The sequence below is a fragment of the Scatophagus argus genome, chromosome 22 (assembly GCF_020382885.2).
Source record: "Scatophagus argus isolate fScaArg1 chromosome 22, fScaArg1.pri, whole genome shotgun sequence".
In the NCBI taxonomy this organism is placed as follows: Eukaryota; Metazoa; Chordata; class Actinopteri; family Scatophagidae; genus Scatophagus; species Scatophagus argus.
In genome coordinates, this window is record NC_058514.1 from 11,944,207 (window position 1) to 11,961,046 (window position 16,840).

The 16,840-nt window shown below is 40.6% G+C and overlaps 4 protein-coding genes across 4 annotated transcripts; 2 read left to right on the forward strand and 2 right to left on the reverse strand.

Moving 5' to 3' along the window:
• Positions 1-719: 719 nt before the first annotated feature.
• On the reverse strand, positions 720-4,824 carry trmu (tRNA 5-methylaminomethyl-2-thiouridylate methyltransferase). Its single transcript, XM_046379611.1, has 11 exons — positions 4,604-4,824; positions 4,211-4,376; positions 4,019-4,125; positions 3,769-3,891; positions 3,449-3,621; positions 3,263-3,316; positions 3,105-3,171; positions 2,907-3,007; positions 2,306-2,450; positions 2,124-2,206; positions 720-1,970 (listed from the first exon to the last, which is right to left on the reverse strand). Exons 1-11 carry the CDS (start codon positions 4,683-4,685, stop codon positions 1,821-1,823), a joined length of 1,251 nt encoding a protein of 416 aa, XP_046235567.1. The 5' UTR covers positions 4,686-4,824; the 3' UTR covers positions 720-1,820.
• Positions 4,789-7,453, forward strand: srr (serine racemase). The gene is made up of 7 exons (XM_046379612.1): positions 4,789-4,922; positions 5,552-5,729; positions 5,826-6,007; positions 6,107-6,237; positions 6,374-6,522; positions 6,626-6,715; positions 7,174-7,453. Exons 2-7 carry the CDS (start codon positions 5,552-5,554, stop codon positions 7,413-7,415), a joined length of 972 nt encoding a protein of 323 aa, XP_046235568.1. The 5' UTR covers positions 4,789-4,922; the 3' UTR covers positions 7,416-7,453.
• A 147-nt stretch (positions 7,454-7,600) lies between these two features.
• tprkb (Tp53rk binding protein) lies at positions 7,601-9,419 on the reverse strand. The gene is made up of 4 exons (XM_046379613.1): positions 9,196-9,419; positions 8,844-8,966; positions 8,485-8,661; positions 7,601-8,270 (listed from the first exon to the last, which is right to left on the reverse strand). The coding sequence occupies exons 1-4, from the start codon at positions 9,343-9,345 to the stop codon at positions 8,184-8,186; spliced, it is 537 nt and encodes a 178-aa protein (XP_046235569.1). The 5' UTR covers positions 9,346-9,419; the 3' UTR covers positions 7,601-8,183.
• Positions 9,420-9,606: 187 nt separating this feature from the next.
• Positions 9,607-13,313, forward strand: alg10 (ALG10 alpha-1,2-mannosyltransferase). The gene is made up of 3 exons (XM_046379610.1): positions 9,607-9,972; positions 10,751-10,948; positions 11,022-13,313. Exons 1-3 carry the CDS (start codon positions 9,808-9,810, stop codon positions 12,081-12,083), a joined length of 1,425 nt encoding a protein of 474 aa, XP_046235566.1. The 5' UTR covers positions 9,607-9,807; the 3' UTR covers positions 12,084-13,313.
• Positions 13,314-16,840: the final 3,527 nt, after the last annotated feature.

Genomic DNA, 16,840 nt, shown 5'->3' on the forward strand with positions numbered 1-16,840 from the left:
CTCACATTAAAAAAAAAAGAATATTTCCCCAACAAGCTGCCAGCCATCAGTTAAAGTAATAAAACAGAGGACAGTTTAACTTCAACATCAGTCGATTTGTTTTCAGTAAAGCACACGCAGGTTACAGCTTTGGAAACCAAATGGTCAATTAATCGTTTTGTTGGAAGGTGTGATGTCTAGATAAGATTAAAAATACGATTTAACTGTTTATTGTACATATAATATTTAACATTTCTGTTTTCATTTTGTTTTTTGAAAGTTGGATTTTCACTTTAAAGCGCTGTAACATTATCAGACAAAGACAACCCAACTTTTCCCAATGTGCTAAAGTCATTTATGTGGTGGAGACTTTCTTTTATGTGTCTTCTAATCACATTTCTTTTTCTTTCTTTCTATACCACAAGAAAAACGGTTTTAAACTGACAGATGACTCACGGGGAAACTTTTCAAAAACGTCATTTCTTCTTTCTTCTATAATGAAGTCAAACATGGAGAATTAGATTAGGCCGTCATTAAGAATTAATCAGAGCTTACAGCATGTTCGAAACAAAGCCGACCAGAAAATAGCAGGTTCACCTCGGAAATTAATGTTGTACAACAGCGCCCCCGTGTGGATCAATAACTGCAGAACAACAAATGCGCGATTAAATACTGTATTATTCTTATGCACATGATGACTCTGGGCGGAATAGTTCAGGCAAATGAAAAACTAGTCAACACAACACGTATTGGGTTTATTCACTCGCTGATAAAAGTTCAAGTGTGTTCAGTTTAAGATGAAATAGTTAAAGAAGAACTTGTGTTCCACCACCATCCAGCAGAGGAGAAAAGGCACTTAAGATCTTCTTAAAGGATTTTTTTTAAAACAACAAATCTCTTAACATATTTAAATACAGTATGACAGTATAAAACAACTGAACGATACCAAGTTTAACAATTTGTCTTTTCGATTATTTACTGAACAACATATTGAACCACACAAACCACCAGAATCGTTTGTCAACCTGGTATGTCAGGCGACAATTTCTCCAGTAATGTTCACCGTCAAGTGACATTTCAACATAAATTCTCCTTTGGAGCAGAAAACTGAAGAATGAGAAATGACTCAGTACTTTGCTAAGCGTCCTTGTGTACTTCAGTAATGAATATTGCTTTCATCTATCAGTTATTTTCATTTATTCATCTTGTTTTGTGACAGTTTAAAGAATCCAGCATCCTTGAAAACCTCAGCCGTACTTCCTACCAGACCACATGTCAGCATACTGACTGACAATATGGAGGCAAAAATCTGGACTGTTTGCCACCTACTGAAACACTGTTTCAGACCTCAATACTTTCTAAAAGTTTTTTTTTCTTAAAAACACACACCTGACCAACCACGATTATAAAACAGGCTTTTTTTTTCCAAAAAACAAAACAAAACCTTGCTTAGTCAGTGTAGATCTGTTCGACAGTTTAAAAGTGAATAGTCCGCTTTCCAAAATGAGGTTACTGTTAGGTAAACCATCTCAAAACCATCCAGTGTTCATATTAAAATTCATTCTGGCTCGAATGCAGATGGTTTATCCAAGCAGCTAGTAGACAACCTCACAGCATCTAAACACAACATGTTTTTTAAAAAAATACAGAAATCAATCATTTTGTTGTTCTCTCTCTCAACACACTGAAGTTCATAAACCCTGAAGTGTTTACAGACTCAAATATGGCCCCAAGAACAGACACTGTGTCCAATGGCCTAGCCTGAGTGACAGTTTGTTTTCATGATCAGGGTGCTCTACCTAATGTGCCGGACAGAGTTCATTTCCAGCACACATTCCCTCTCAGCTGGCTGGTTCAGGGCTCTGCTGCTCCTTGTGCTGTGCGGCTGCTACCAGCCGTTCCCTGCCCCGCTGGAGTGTGTATTCACTGGGCCCCAGCTGGATGATCTTCCCACTGCCCAGACACTCATCTCCTTTGTAGAGCACAGCAAACTGAAAGGGGGGGAGGAGGGTACACATACAGTTGTGCAGTGAGAGAGAAGAACTGTGCGTAATCTTTTTAATACTTAGGCATTACAGCTGGTGTAACAGCAAAGGTGTGTGCCATTGTGCTGCATTGTGTAACACAGGTGTGTTTGCCATTACCTGTCCAGGTGTCAGCGCCCTGACGGGTTGGGACAGTGAAATCCACACAGAGCCGTCCATGTTCAGTGTCACCGTACAGGGAGCTGGAAGGAACAAAAAGAAAGAGGAATTTTCTTTTCATTCCCAGCATTTAACTTCTCTTTCAGTCATCAACGTGCAGACACTGACAACACCAAACTCACTCGGCGGCATCCGGTGGATGAAGCGGAAATGACACTCCATCATCTGGGTCCTGGCTAGTTCAGCAGGCGGGTCAACCGCTATCCAGTGGAAACGGCCTGTCCGCACCGTCTCACGGAAAAGAGCCGGGTGATTGGTAGTTGGCGCCTGTTACATGAGTAATTGAATAAAGTTAACAGAAAAAATTGGTCGAGTTTCAACAGTTGCATGATTCAGTACGCTGGAAACAGTGAAGAAATTTAATATGAATCTTAGTGGGTATTTTCTCCAAAGGAGAGACAACATAAAACACCCTGACGTGGTCTTCCCGGTGCTGGTTTCTTGAGAAATGCGTGGTTATTACATGTCACATTTCATCAAGGCAGCATTAAAGAGTGCTTGGATAACCAGACATCAGACAACACAAGATAAAGTGGCTCGGAACAAACGTGTTACAAAGGAAAATGGTTCACAAAATGGCGAAAACCATTCATTTGGAGACACAAGGTGGCCTCGGGAGAAGCAACGTTAAACTATAAATCAGGACATACTGTGCGTGATTCCAGAGCAGACACAAGAGAAGAAAGATGCCTCTACTGTAACAACACAGACAGACTTTCTCACCACAAACACATCTCCAGTCGCTACGTCTTTGTCCACCACAAACCAGGCGTCTCTCTGTCCTCCGATTTTCGCCCTCTGGCCCAGCGTCAGAGTGAACCATCCTGGATGGACAGAGACAAACAGAAAATGGGACAAGTCAAGTGACATTAATTTGAACACAAGATGTTCATGAGGACAAAGATGCAACCACAAACATACCTTTGTGTGTCCCCATGACAGTCCCATCCTCAATGGAGACAAAGTTGCCTGGTTTAGGTTCCAGATACTTAAACAGAAAAAAAAAACAATACAATAAGGGAAACAAACAAAATGAGCCAAATTAGGTAGAACAAAATCATTCAATTTGTAATTCTTACCTCCAAAATAAAGTTTTCAAAGTTTCTCTCTCCAACGAAGCAAATGCCCATGCTCTGAAAAGAGATTAACCCAGGCTAACTGTTAGCATACAATGTGATTAAAGAAATCATACCCCTATTTATGCTCTCCTCATATAATTTACACATGAGTTGAATGTCTTTCTTCAAACAGCTGTGTGTGGTTACCTCTTTCTTCTTCAGCACATGGTGAAACCCTGCCTCAGCAGCAATCTTTTTGACAAACGCTTTGGTGAGTCCGGCCAGTGGGAAAATGGTTTGTCGCAGGGCGTCCTGAGAGATCTGACTGAGGAAGAAGGTTTGGTCTTTGAAATGATCTGCTCCTTTGTACAACCTCACCGCTGGGCAGAGGGAAGAGGAAAGAAAGATTGTTAAGACGGGATCTGACCTGAAAGACATCGCTGTGACAGAATCACAGAAATACACCAGGATTGCAAGTTTGTAAGCATTTAAGAGGCGAACCATTACAGGGCAAGTCGAACTCTTACGGTTTCTGATCTCAAATCGATCTCTGAAGAGAGTGGTAGGCGGAGCTGTCTGGGTCTGTTGGAAAACCTCTTCGTCTTCCTGTGACGTCCTGGCGTAGTGGCCTGTTGCCATGGCATCGGCACCTTAGCCAACAAGAGCACAACGCTCATTGAAAGTCTTTCTTAACAACATGTTTGTATTGTGCTCCCGTTAAAGAATAAACACACAACTTAAACCTGATAATAAGCAGCATAGAATGAGACCACATACCCAGAGTGTTGATGGCGTACTTATGGAAATGGTTGAATTTGATGTACTTGTTGCATATTATATCTGGGTTTGGTGTCCTGCCCTTCTCATATTCCTTTAATAAATTACTAAAAGTGGTGAAAGACAGATGTAGCATTCACATTAAAGAGTTATAAAGTTAAAACATGATATATACATGGCAGCCAGAAATACCTGAATACTTCGTGCCAGTACTCTTTGACATATGACACTTGATGGAAAGGGATGTCCAGAGACTGACACACTCTGTAGGCGTCCTCACAGTCTTTCTCTGTAGTGCACACCCCTCTCTCATCCAGTGAGTCCCAGTTCTTCATAAAAACTCCTGTTACATTATAGCCTTCACAGCGAAGAGACGAAAATAAGAAAGTGTGATAATGCAAGTACATTTGGCAACAGAAGGAGAGGACGTGCTCGTTTTTCCAATTCGGAAAAAAGAGCAACAGCTGTATTTCAAATTTCTCTTTTATTCAGATAGAGGGGTATCACTACGGCTGCTAATCATTCGATATTGTCAAACCAGTTCAGGTGTGTTTGTGTGTGTACTTGTCACATTGAACACCTCACCTCTTCTCTTCAGTAACAACGCAGTGACGGAGCTGTCAACACCGCCAGACATGGCGCACACGACGTGTCTAATAAAACCCATGTTTTCAAATTGCACTCCGTTCCTTTAGTGTTGTCTATCTGAGCGAGGAAAGGTAGCCTGTTTTCCATTGCCACTTGAAGGGGAAGCCATTTTTGAGGTCCGTTTAATAATAACGTCCGACTGGAAACACGTTCTACAGTGGAACTGTTACTCGAGTGGGGGCTGCAAAAAATGCAACACTGTAAACATCACGGAGCTGTCTTTCTGAAGAAGTAACTGAAGAAAACAAATACCAAGGTTAGTGGGAAAAGTGTGATATGCTAAATATATGTTTTTGATCAGATTAAAAGTAGGTTGTGTAATTCAACGTTCAGTAGCATTTCTTCATAAATCTGTGGACTGCTCACATGTCCACATGTCCAGTATCAGCAGACCGGCTAAAATCTAAATTATGACCAGATCATTTCTAACTATTTATAAAATTATTTCATAAAACATTTTGTACAGAAGATGTAGTTATCTTTGTGTTCCAGGCAGATGTGAAATACTATAAAAATATATAAAAACTCAAAAAAAAGTAATTGAAAAAATATAGTACTTATTATTCTTATTCAACTGGCCACTAATTTAGAAAATGCATATATTTTTTTCAACTTAAACTGATGACTGTGGAAACCAAATGTATACCTGATACTAAAATGTGTTTGTGACACAGATGGGTAAAGTGTCTGCAGACGTCGTCACCTTAGATCTGCTTTGTTTTACCTTATTCTATTTTATTTTATTCTATTATTATATGTCACTCGTTCTTATGGCCTATGTACGCACCAATCACCAAGACAAATTCCTAGTAATGTGAAACCTCTTCACTGATATGGCAATAAAGACAATTCTGATTCTGATGCTAAAATGTGTTTGTGACACAGATGGGTGAAGTGTCTGCAGACGCCGTCACTCTAGATCTGCTGAGAGAAGCCAGGGAGACGGTGAGAAGCAGCCCCCTGGGTGTCATCAACACTCCCACAATCCCCTGGTGCCAGACAACCCTGCCTCTTAACATCCACTGCAACATCCACATCAAACTGGAGAACATGCAGAGAACTGGTGAGAGGAAGCTTTAATTCATCTCACACAACAAGACCTTGCAGCTCCCTTGTCATGACTTATCACTTAAGACCTGTGTTACGTTTTAATTAACAGGGTCATTTAAGATCAGAGGAGTGGCCAATCAGTTTGCGAGGAGACCAAAGGGAGGTCATTTTGTCACCATGTCTGCTGGGAACTATGGGAAGTCTTTTGCATATGCCTCAAAACACTATGGGTCAAGGGGCAAGGTGGTCATGCCAGAAACTGCCCCAGTGTCCAGATCCATCCTCATACAGGTCAGAGCTGATCTGCTGGCTGAGTGGGAAACACCAACACATTCGAATCCCTTCAGTTTTACTTATACTCAGTGATTAAAGCATCATTCTCATCCTCAGAGTTATGGGGTGGAGGTGGAGCGAGTTCCCACCTCCTGTCTGATGAATGTGGTGAACCACTCTGTGCAGGAGGACGACATGACCTTCCTGCATTCCTATGATGACCTGGATCTAATAGCAGGACACGCCAGGTACAACAAATTCCATTTGTTAGACCAAAACCATAATATGTAGTGCTGTCATTTCTTACATAAACTTGATTTAACTGTGATTTAAATGTACTAGTACTTAAGCTGATAGTTTAAAGCTGTGTATGTCGGTGTCTAGTCTTGGTATGGAGTTGCTGGAGGTGATTCCTGATCTCGGTGTGGTGGTGGTGTGTTGTGGCGGCGGGGGGCTGCTGGCCGGTGTAGCTGCTGCCATCAAACTATCAGGCTGTGATAAGACCAGAATCTATGGTGTGGAACCAGAAGGAGGTAAAACTACAATAACCAGAGGAGCACCAGTGTCACATGAAGAGCCAACACACACACAGTGAACTTTAGCCTTGTGTTTCTTTGTGTTTCTCTGTGAACCCAGCCTGCACCATGTACAAAAGCTTCATTGAGAAGAAGCCTGTGGGGATGGATGCCAAGAGCATCGCCTCTGGACTCGCACCACCTTTTGCAGGTATCACTGAAGCTGTCACTGTCATACTTTCTCTCAATTTCTTTCAGTTCAAACTTATGTTTTGTATTGTACTTTTTCTATTTCTCAGGTCAAATTCAAAGGCATAACTCACAAAATCACAATTTTTCTACTCAGTTACACCCCCGCCCCATTGGCACATCAAGCCCAACAATGTTGAGCATATTTTTTTAGTAGTATTTGGCAAATGAATTGCCATTAATTTGACTGTTGTGGAAATGGCAGCCACTTCCATGACCCTCATTCTCTGTGAAATTTGTCATCTAGCATGCCCTGCCACAGTAGGTGAGTAAATGATGGCAAAACTAAGTAGTATTTCTGACGAGGTTATGTATGCACTTCTCTTCATTTATGATCAAAATATTCTGCCACGAATTAAGTTAACAGAAGTGTTTTGTTGTAACAGCTATTGATCTGAGTCCCTTTTATCTGCATCCCAGGCACGCTGCCCTTTGAGTTGTGTCGCCGTTATGTGGAGGGGATCGTCCTTATAAATGACGAGGAGATCAAAGCAGCGGTGGACACTCTCTACAGGGCCGGACTCGTGGTGGAGCCGTCGGGGTCTGCTGCGTTTGCCGCCATCATTAGCAACAAGATACCTGAACTGGAGGGGGAAAACGTGGCGTGCATCCTCAGTGGAGGGAACATTGAAAAGGACGAGCTTGCCAACTTTTCAAACTGACAAATAAACACTACAGTAATGTGACTTTTCTAACATGACTTTCCTTTTTTCTCTGTGCACTGAACATGTTACCTCTTAAAAGTGTAAGATGCTGTGGAGACGAAAAACCATTCCAGTCTTTAGATTTGGAAAAACAAAACAATTCGGTGCCTTATTCAAGCTGATTTCAAAGAACAAAGATGAAATGCTTTAGACAACGTGTGCATTTAATATTCTTGTCCTCAAACCCTAACAGGGTTTGACTGAAATTTGGCTCGAGTCTGAATCTTTCATGTCAGTGGATGTGTTTTTTTTTTTTAATCCCTGTGAGCTCTAACTGATATTTGGCCCACAGCACTTTGGATTCATTATTCACCAGCTGCTGGCATGAAACCCTGCTGTCAAAAAAAAAAAAACTCAGAGCACACATTCAACTTTCAAAGACAAAGATAAATGCCACTGAAAAAGGTTCAAAGGACAAACTGAGTAACAGGAATATGCTGCAGAAATTCCAAATGATGCTAAATAAAGAGATATGACTTCCCCCAACTGCCTCGCAAACTTTTTTCCTCATGTTTGACAATTATATGGAAAATGCAAGCGGGAGGAAAGAAGGTAACGTCCACGAAAAGATATGTGGAAAATAAGCTTGACGTACATAAAATGTGATTTGCATGGAGTGCAGTTTCGGGACTTCACAAAGTGGTGGAATAACATCAACAGCAGAAAATCAACATCTCAAGAAAAAAAGGCAAAAAAGTCCTGTGCTGGTCGTCCTTCCAGCTGTAGCTACATGACATCTTTGGTGGCCATCCTACATATGACTGCGTCCAGCAGTGTCCCGCACTTCTCCTCTTGGGGGGTGACTTTATACAGCTGAAACAAAGGCAAAAACGGGGTAAACATAACAGAAATGCTCCCAAAATGCATTTAGTAAGTATGGCCATAGATGCACCACAGTATTCTAAGTGGGTGTGCATGTATTAGACATTACTAAACTAGTTGTCTGACACATCTACACACATATGCCCATGAAAGTCCACATATATGTACAGAATGAGTAATATGAAATGAAAGCAGAAATGAGAACCTTTTTGATTTTTTCCTGGTCTGACAGCGAGGGAACATCTTCAACTGGAACCTGCTGTCCGTTCACCATGGCTGCGATGTCTGACAGAAGCTGTGACTCGTCTTCGTTGTGAACCAAAACCACCAGGACAGATTCATCTCCATCAGAGATTCCAAACCGTTTAAACGCCTCTGAGATCTGCACATATGGTTCATGCACGTTATGACTTTTAGCCGCTGCTGATCTAATAGTGTTTTGTTAGTTTAGATAGCAAAATCTGAGAGCAACAAATATTCCTGCATTTCCCAAAATAATAATAACAATAAACTCAAAGAAGAACAAGTTGACAATGACTTTAAGAGAAGGTTTTAGTCACTCACATTATTAGTAGGTGAAAGGTTGAAGATTATTTCTGAGTATAAACTTCTTGTCTTCATCTTCCCGTTTTTCTGTAAATTAACAGCCTTATTGGCAGCTACCAGCACTTGGAAAGAATTCACCAGCTGTAAGAGAAGAAGAAGTGTGATGGTGAATGCAGTTCCACAGTTCCTCTGATACATCTGATGCTTCTCATTTGATATAAAGAACGAGCAGTTGTAGAGACAGATAGACGAAGCATTTGTCCTGCGCGGTAAGTAACACTATTCTTAGTTAACGGATATACATAAGAATATGCCTACCATACATGAAAGTTTGATTAAACGTTGCTGAAGCTCAATGAAAATATCTCACCATCGTTGGGTTGATCAAGGCACCATTTATTTTACCCGCCATCGCACTCTGTCGCAACTCCGCGGCATTTTTGACCTCCTTGAAAAGCATTTGAGTCACTCTGAGGTCGTGAAAAAGCTCTAGTTTATGAGTTAAATGCATGCCGGACATTTGTTTAACGAACTGAGGAGAAACCGCGCTTCACGTGAACGTCTGCACACGAGGGGAACAATAACACGGTGACACCTCTTAGGAGGAAAGTTCCTCTTTGGGGAAACCGTTTCATTAAACAAGAAAAATGGTATCTTGAAGCATTAGCATTTAAAATGGATCATGTGTATAATTATAGTGATTATAATGTGATAAAAACAATGTGAGGTCAAGCTATGTAGCACAGCCCAGGAACAAATAAAAACACAAGATGTTCCGTACCGAGCATGTTTCTGAAGCGGACCGCCAGCTGTCAAAATTTTTCCGTTTATCAAAACTGGACGGAGTTCAACCCGTTTCCCGCGGAACTGAGATTTTACAGTGGTTATCATTTGCGAATATGGTCGTTATGCGGTTCACACAATATTATCACAGCTAGTTTCTGAACTGCATCTACTTCTACGTCGGATTTCATCATCAAACATGGAGAAATTTGAAGGCTACATCTTCACTGCTCTCTGCAGCACCAACTTTTTGATATCCTGCCTGCTGTTCTCCAGAGTCACTCGGGAGCAAAGGGAGCCATACATGGACGAGATTTTTCACGTCCCCCAAGCTCAGAAATACTGCCATGGAAAATTCAACGAGGTGAGGTGGCATTCAGAAAGTCGCTGGAGCAATGTAAGCGAGCCTCTCATTGTTTTTAGCGGATTAAGGTTAGCTAACGGGAGCTTTTGTCCCTGAAAATGATGTGGCTGCTTGGAAAGCTTTTAATCTCTATGTTGGACATATAGAATGACATTAGTGGAGGTTTCTGCGTCTAAAAACACTATAGTATGTATGCACCTATACATACATACTTATCACGGGATTATTATGATTTATTTTCATGTGATTTCAAAGACCATGCTTTATTTTCCGACCGGTGTATTATTACATATAATATATATAATTTGCACTAAATGGACTAAAAAGCTTTATGAGTTCCTTAAAAAAGGCAAGTAACGTTCAGAATTAGAGCGTTTCATAACAAAATTTAAAAGGTATTGCACCCTCCAGTATTGCAGTCTTGTTACATTGGGAGGCTTACTATATAATTTTTTAAAAGTAATTAAAAAAAAAAAAATCTAGCTGAAGCCTCCATCTCCCATGATGCAGTTTGATAGGGTCCATGGTTAGACCTTCCATTTGCTTATTAAACTCCCATGTCTTTGAAACTCCCTCCTCGTTTTCTAACACAGGTGTTCAGTTATAAATTTGTCGTCTTCAAGCTCAGTGCTGATGACATCTCTGTGGCGCCGTAATGGTTCATTTCTTAGACTTTGCAACATTACACATCTATTTTCACAAGCTGAGCAGTACTAACATAGACCCTCATGCAAAATCAGTGGAGTGCCCCTTTAACGTGCTTTTGGTCCTTGTGCAGTGGGACCCGATGATCACCACTCTCCCAGGCCTTTACCTTGCCTCTGTGGGAGTCATCAAGCCCGTGGTGTGGCTCGCTGACCTGACAGGTGCGGTGGTGTGTTCCACGGCCATGCTGCGCTTCATCAACCTGCTGTTCAACTGTGGCAACCTTTACCTGCTCTATCTGCTCATCTGCAGACTGCACCTCAGGGATAAGGTATTTTCAAATGATGATGATAATCATGCATGTTATTTTCTTGTCTTCTGATATCACGTTGCCTCTCTTCCAGACACGAACAACGGCACGTCGAGTCCTCTCAGCTCTGTCTCTGTCCACTTTCCCCGTGCTCTACTTCTTCAACTTTCTCTACTACACCGATAGCGGATCTACTTTCTTTATCCTGTTCACCTACCTCATGACACTCTATGGCTGCTACAAGGCTTCTGCGTTCCTCGGCATCTGCTCTGTGCTCTTCCGCCAGACCAACATCATCTGGGTGGCTTTCTGCGCAGGCACGTTGGTGGCATCCAAAATGGATGAGGCCTGGAGGGTGGAGCACACCAAAAAGAGGGATGAGAGGTCTCCTCCGTCCCAGGTTCCTCTGTCATTCAGTGGAGCTAAGAAAGTGATACATTTCACACTGGAGTTCTTCACATCACCCAGTCACATGAAGGCAGTGCTGCTGGTCGCCTGGCCTTACGCAGCAGTTGGCGTGGGTTTCCTATTGTTCGTTGTGCTTAATGACGGGATAGTGGTGGGTGACAGGACAAGCCACGAGGCCTGCCTCAACTTTCCCCAGCTCTTCTATTTCTTCTCCTTCACCCTCTTCTTCTCCCTCCCGGTCTCACTGTGTTACTACCGCATACTGCGCTTCCTCCAAGCTCTGAAAAAACAGCCATTTTTCTTCCTCATCATTGCTGGCATTTCCCTGATCCTGGTGTGGAAGTTCACCTTTGTCCACAGGTACCTCCTGGCAGATAACCGTCATTACCCCTTCTACGTGTGGAAAAAGCTCTTCCAGAGACACGAGCTCGTGCCCTTCCTCCTCGTCCCTGTGTACGTGTTTGCAGGGTGGAATTTTCTGGACTCCTTCAGATCGCGCTCACTCTTCTGGACTTTGGCCTTCCTGGCGTGCCTCCTTGCTGCCACCGTGCCCCAGAAGCTGCTGGAGTTCAGGTACTTCATCGTTCCCTACCTGATGTACCGCCTGCACATGCCTCTCCCCTCTCTTCCCAGACTCATTGTGGAGTTCCTTCTGTACACGGTAGTCAACGCTGGCACACTTTACATCTTCATTAATAAGACGTTCCACTGGCCAGACAGCACAGCCACGCAAAGGTTCATGTGGTGAACAAAAGAGACAAGGGAGGTATCTGATATTAGGAGATTCCAGACTGAAAACAGAATGTTAGCATTGAAAGCACAGCTCACATGACATTACAGCACAGATGAGAACAACCTCGCTCAACAACCTTGTAATCTGAAGTTTGCTGCTTAAGGTTTTTAGGGTTGCATTTTCAGGGCTACAAACCCTGCATCAGGACTGTAAATTTACTGTGAATCAATTCACAATTACATGAAAATGTCCATCAGTGTTCAAATAGAATTCATTTAGTAAAAAAAAAAGAAAAAATCTTCCAGTTTTTGGCTTAGAAATACACCGGTAATAACAGCAACCAGTCTATAATGGTTGATAATTTTCTGAATTATAATGTTCTGTTTTGATGTGTATAAAAGTTGTTTCTACTGTACATAAACAATCTTTGGTTGAAATGTTCCTCTTTCTTCAGTTTGGAACAATAATCATGTACTTTTGCTGTTTCTGGGGGTTTACAAGGCTCTGTGTGGTTTTCTTATGGCAAACTGCTTTGTACTTTAAATGTAAATACTGAGCGCAGTTCAGTGAATCCATTGCTGGTGAAATAACTCTTGATATGAGCTGTAAATATGATTTAATGAGACCAAAAATGGCAGCCATATTGTAAAGAATTTTTATTGTCTGGGATGTTTTTGTAATTACCGAGATTTTTGTTTTTTGATGGAAGAATCTGACCCACAGACAACTTTATAATTATTAGACTAAATTCATTTTTAACTATAATCAAGCCATAAAGATACAGTGGAGGCGATTCAGAAATGTTTTCATTTGTTGTTAATGTTTTCGTCATGAAATTTATTTCTGTGCACTTTGTGGTTTAATGATAATCTTGCTGTTTGTGTCCCCCTTTTCTTCACTCTTTTCATTGCGCCTGGGGTGTGTGTTTATGTCATGTTTTTATTTTTATTTTTTTCTGTAGTTAGATACATAAGGTTTAATGATGATGTTAACAACAGGATCTGATTGCAGGTTGGGTTTGAGACCCTCCAGGTTGAATTCAGTCATTTCAGTTCATTTTTGTATGTGACTTTGTATGACTCACTCAGATAATATATCATCACAGATTTCTTTCAGCACCAATCCCCTTTTCTGTTTGCTCATTTGTCTGATGCTTGTGTTACAAATTTATTGTCCATACAGTTGTGTGTTCCTGTCATGCTGATACAATCTTGTGTATATCTTTGAATAAAATGAGTCAAATAATAAGAATCTTATCTTTCTTAAGAATCTTATCTTAAGAATCTTAGATCTTAACATTTTAATGTCACAGCTGGTGGAGGTGCAGCGCATTTGATTGCTTTACTGATCAAAATACTCAAATGAAAGTACCTCAAAATACTCAAGGGCAGCAATTGAAGTTTATTTTTGTATAAATAGTATCTTCTCAGAAATATAAGCTTTGTGCTCTCTGTGATCTGCACATAGTGAGGAGATTGTATACCAAGGTGTTTAACCTACATGTAATTCTACGGTAATTCAACAAGTCATCCAGAATCAGACACTAGGAGGAGCTATAAGACAAAGTCCCATACTCCTATGGACAGAGCGAGTACTTAAATGTGAAGAAAATCCATCAAACTGGTGATAACACTGTACCTCAAAATGATGCTTTTACAGCTGAGTAACTCAGAAAAGCTTAATACCAATGTCAAAACAATCCTAAAAAGCTAAATGGAGCCAGCCTTGACGACAGTGTTGTTTCCATTCTCTTCTAATTATCAGCTACTTTCAACTCTTAACAAATGCCTGCACTTTTAGATGGAATTGAATTACATCTAGACAAAGACAAACAGAAGAAGAAACCCAGGCAGCCAAATCTGATAAGCAAAATCTGACATTCTACAGTACGTAATGATCATAATAAAACCTATCCACTGCACTGCTGCTCATAGTAATTCAGAGTCTTCTTTTCTTTGGAAATGAAAGCCCACTTGGCAGAAAAAAGAAAACATGTAACATGATGATTGCTCTCCATCTAACCCATTTCACTTCTACATACTAATTACATCAAGCAGTGTGGGGCCAGCTCACAGGAGAGACTAATAAAATCAAACTGGGATGATTATTCAAATGTTGATTACACTATTCAGATGCTGGTGTGAGGGATATACAGTATGTGCTGTTGGCTTTGCAAAAGAGCATTAAATGTGGGAATTGTGGGAGTACAGAAAGTCATCTTTTGGCATTCTGGCTATCACTAAATCTCTTTGACTTTCTCTTTCCCCTTTCACTGTCTCACTGATTTTAACTTCGGGGAAGATGAAAGTACAGATTAGTCTTTTCTCACCACTGTCCCAGCATTCTAATAATTGCAGCCTAAGAGGAAAGTCGGAGTCAAAAGGAGTCGTAACTTCCAAGAGGATAAGAGCAACAGCTCAAAAGTTCAAGTCAAACTGGAAACGCAATTAGCCTTCAATGTCAAAAATAATGTCAACACGATTTTTTTTTAAATGTAATCTTCTTTAATTAAAACAAAACAAAACAAAAATATTAAAGGTGTTCCTTTTCCTGTCAGTGTCAAAATTTCACCTTTCCTACTCGTAATTGCAACATTCTGCACCCACGTGCGACTGGGAAACGCTTTTCCTGAAAGCTCAGACAACTCATGTAAGCCAAGTCTATCATTCAGCATAGAGAAGCTCAAATTTAATTGGCAGTGTGTTATGTTACTGATGCACACTATTCAGGTGCTGACATTATCAACTCTACTCAACTCTACTCAACCCCCACTAATCAAATACACAACAGAAAACCATTAGAAAACCAAGTTGTGTTTACAAGCCATGCCATTTTGTTAGCAGTGATACTGAAAAGAAAAGACCTGGAGTTAAATGGAACAAACTAACATTTGCAAGCTCATTTAACTCATTTGGTAGCTAGCTAGCTAGCTTGCATGCAAAGAAAACATGCAATTTAGTTTCATCTTTAAGAATACAAAGGGACATATTTGTAAAATTAGGATGCATGCTCATTTTTTGGTTTGCAGATTTGTTTGGTGCATATAGTTTTGTCAGGGTCAAACTTCTATAGAAGAGATGCTACATTAATTACAGCTCATCTAAAGCTACTGATTTGCTCAGCATCATTGTTAGAAATGGCATGTTTTCTGCTTCTTTGCTTTTTCTCTCCTTTGTCTCCTTTCTATGTACATATACACACATACAGACAGTACTGCTTAACACCAAAACGTCTTTGTGTTTTTCATGTATTTTCTCCCAGGCTTGAACACCAAAGGCTCTAAGCAATTAATTTGAAGAGGAACCTCAAGAAAGAACCATTTATTTTCTGGAGCTAAAGGTGAGGACAGGACAACACTGAAAGTCACTGAGATAGATTTGTTTTTAAAGTGTAATCAGAGATCCTTAATCATTCCCTGAGGTTACATAAAACTTGCAAGAGCAGAAAAATAACTGGGATGAGAAGGGCTGGATGGAGAGTGGAGGAGAGAAAGCATAGATTTCCAGGTATGATATGACAGCACAGTAAGAATCTCATTACAAAAGTGGAGAATATAATTACTGAAGCTGCAGACTATTTCACTTGTCAAAGGGTTTGTGTGTTCATGTTACCTTTATACCTCACTGTAACATATTGGTTTTTTCATATCTTTTCCAAGTCAACTGAATATGCATAATCTTGATACTGAAAGACCCTTAGCTGTTTACACTGATCAAAAGGATGGTGTTATTCTACATTTTTCTTACTTTTAACAAAAACCATAAAAACACACACACAAAAAAAACAATATTACATTAGTCTGTCTGTGTGTACTGTCACTAAGCCACAAGCTTTGTGTGACTCATTAAATGCCATTTGCTACCACAGCTGGGCTCTGTAGTTTAACAGGCATAACTCAAACATGAGTGCTGCCTTTGGTGGGGACTACTTTCAACAGCAGATTAATACTCATCTGAATTAGACTTTTCCTTCAGGGCAGCTCACTTTCACAGTGTTTTGTAATAACTGATCTCCCACTTACATGAAATAAATAAAAGAAATAAAAATGGCGGAGGTGCAGAAATGTATCCATAAACAAACAAAAAGACCAATTACACTTAGGGAATAATAAAAATTTAACCAAATAAACTGGTAAACAAAAAAATCCAGGCCAACACCTGTGCTGGATTATTTACACAATATAATCTCATGTGTATTATTAACATGATATCAATATTTTAAACATCATGATTATCATCAGTACTGGTATACAGTCACAGTTTTTCACTAGAAAACAGATTGAATGTCAACTTCAGACAGAAAAATCGGAACCATTTTAATAGTCTGATGAAAATTGTTCGAGGCAATACTGTACTGACTTTTGTTATTGTTTGCAGGTGATCTCAGTGCTGGTGGTGGCCTTCTGAAATCCCTCAACAAATACTTGTTTCCCCTCATACACCAACATTCACCCAGCAAAGTGTGCGTGTGTGTGAATGTGTGGAGTCACCAGAGCAGTGGTGATGCCGTCGCTGTCAGATGATTCTCCAAGTCCTCCGTCACGCTCAACCCCGTCCCCTTTCATCAGTCACCTTCACAACCACATGTCCATGCCGATACATGGACATGTGGACATACGAAGAGAAACACACTCTCAGACACCTCCATGTGTGGCTGGAGAGAGCAGATACACAACACAAGAGAAATTCACCAGATTCTCTGATGACCCACTATGTTTTCTCTCTCTCGCTCTCTCTCTCTCTCTCACACACACGCACAAACACACACATGCA

Excerpts from the sequence above, each read along its gene's own strand:
- trmu (XM_046379611.1), bottom strand. The coding sequence starts at position 4,685 with ATGGGTTTTATTAGACACGTCGTGTGCGCCATGTCTGGCGGTGTTGAC. Across the intron at positions 2,451-2,906 it reads CGACTGGAGATGTGTTTGTG|GCGCCAACTACCAATCACCC; the intron begins GTGAGAAAGTCT and ends CTCATGTAACAG. Across the intron at positions 2,207-2,305 it reads CATCCACCGGATGCCGCCGA|CTCCCTGTACGGTGACACTG; the intron begins GTGAGTTTGGTG and ends TGTTCCTTCCAG.
- srr (XM_046379612.1), top strand. The coding sequence starts at position 5,552 with ATGGGTGAAGTGTCTGCAGACGCCGTCACTCTAGATCTGCTGAGAGAA. Across the intron at positions 6,523-6,625 it reads TGGTGTGGAACCAGAAGGAG|CCTGCACCATGTACAAAAGC; the intron begins GTAAAACTACAA and ends CTGTGAACCCAG. Across the intron at positions 6,716-7,173 it reads ACTCGCACCACCTTTTGCAG|GCACGCTGCCCTTTGAGTTG; the intron begins GTATCACTGAAG and ends TCTGCATCCCAG.
- tprkb (XM_046379613.1), bottom strand. The coding sequence starts at position 9,345 with ATGTCCGGCATGCATTTAACTCATAAACTAGAGCTTTTTCACGACCTC. Across the intron at positions 8,967-9,195 it reads CCTTGATCAACCCAACGATG|CTGGTGAATTCTTTCCAAGT; the intron begins GTGAGATATTTT and ends CTTCTCTTACAG. Across the intron at positions 8,271-8,484 it reads ACCAGGAAAAAATCAAAAAG|CTGTATAAAGTCACCCCCCA; the intron begins GTTCTCATTTCT and ends CCTTTGTTTCAG.
- alg10 (XM_046379610.1), top strand. The coding sequence starts at position 9,808 with ATGGAGAAATTTGAAGGCTACATCTTCACTGCTCTCTGCAGCACCAAC. Across the intron at positions 9,973-10,750 it reads GCCATGGAAAATTCAACGAG|TGGGACCCGATGATCACCAC; the intron begins GTGAGGTGGCAT and ends GTCCTTGTGCAG. Across the intron at positions 10,949-11,021 it reads GACTGCACCTCAGGGATAAG|ACACGAACAACGGCACGTCG; the intron begins GTATTTTCAAAT and ends CCTCTCTTCCAG.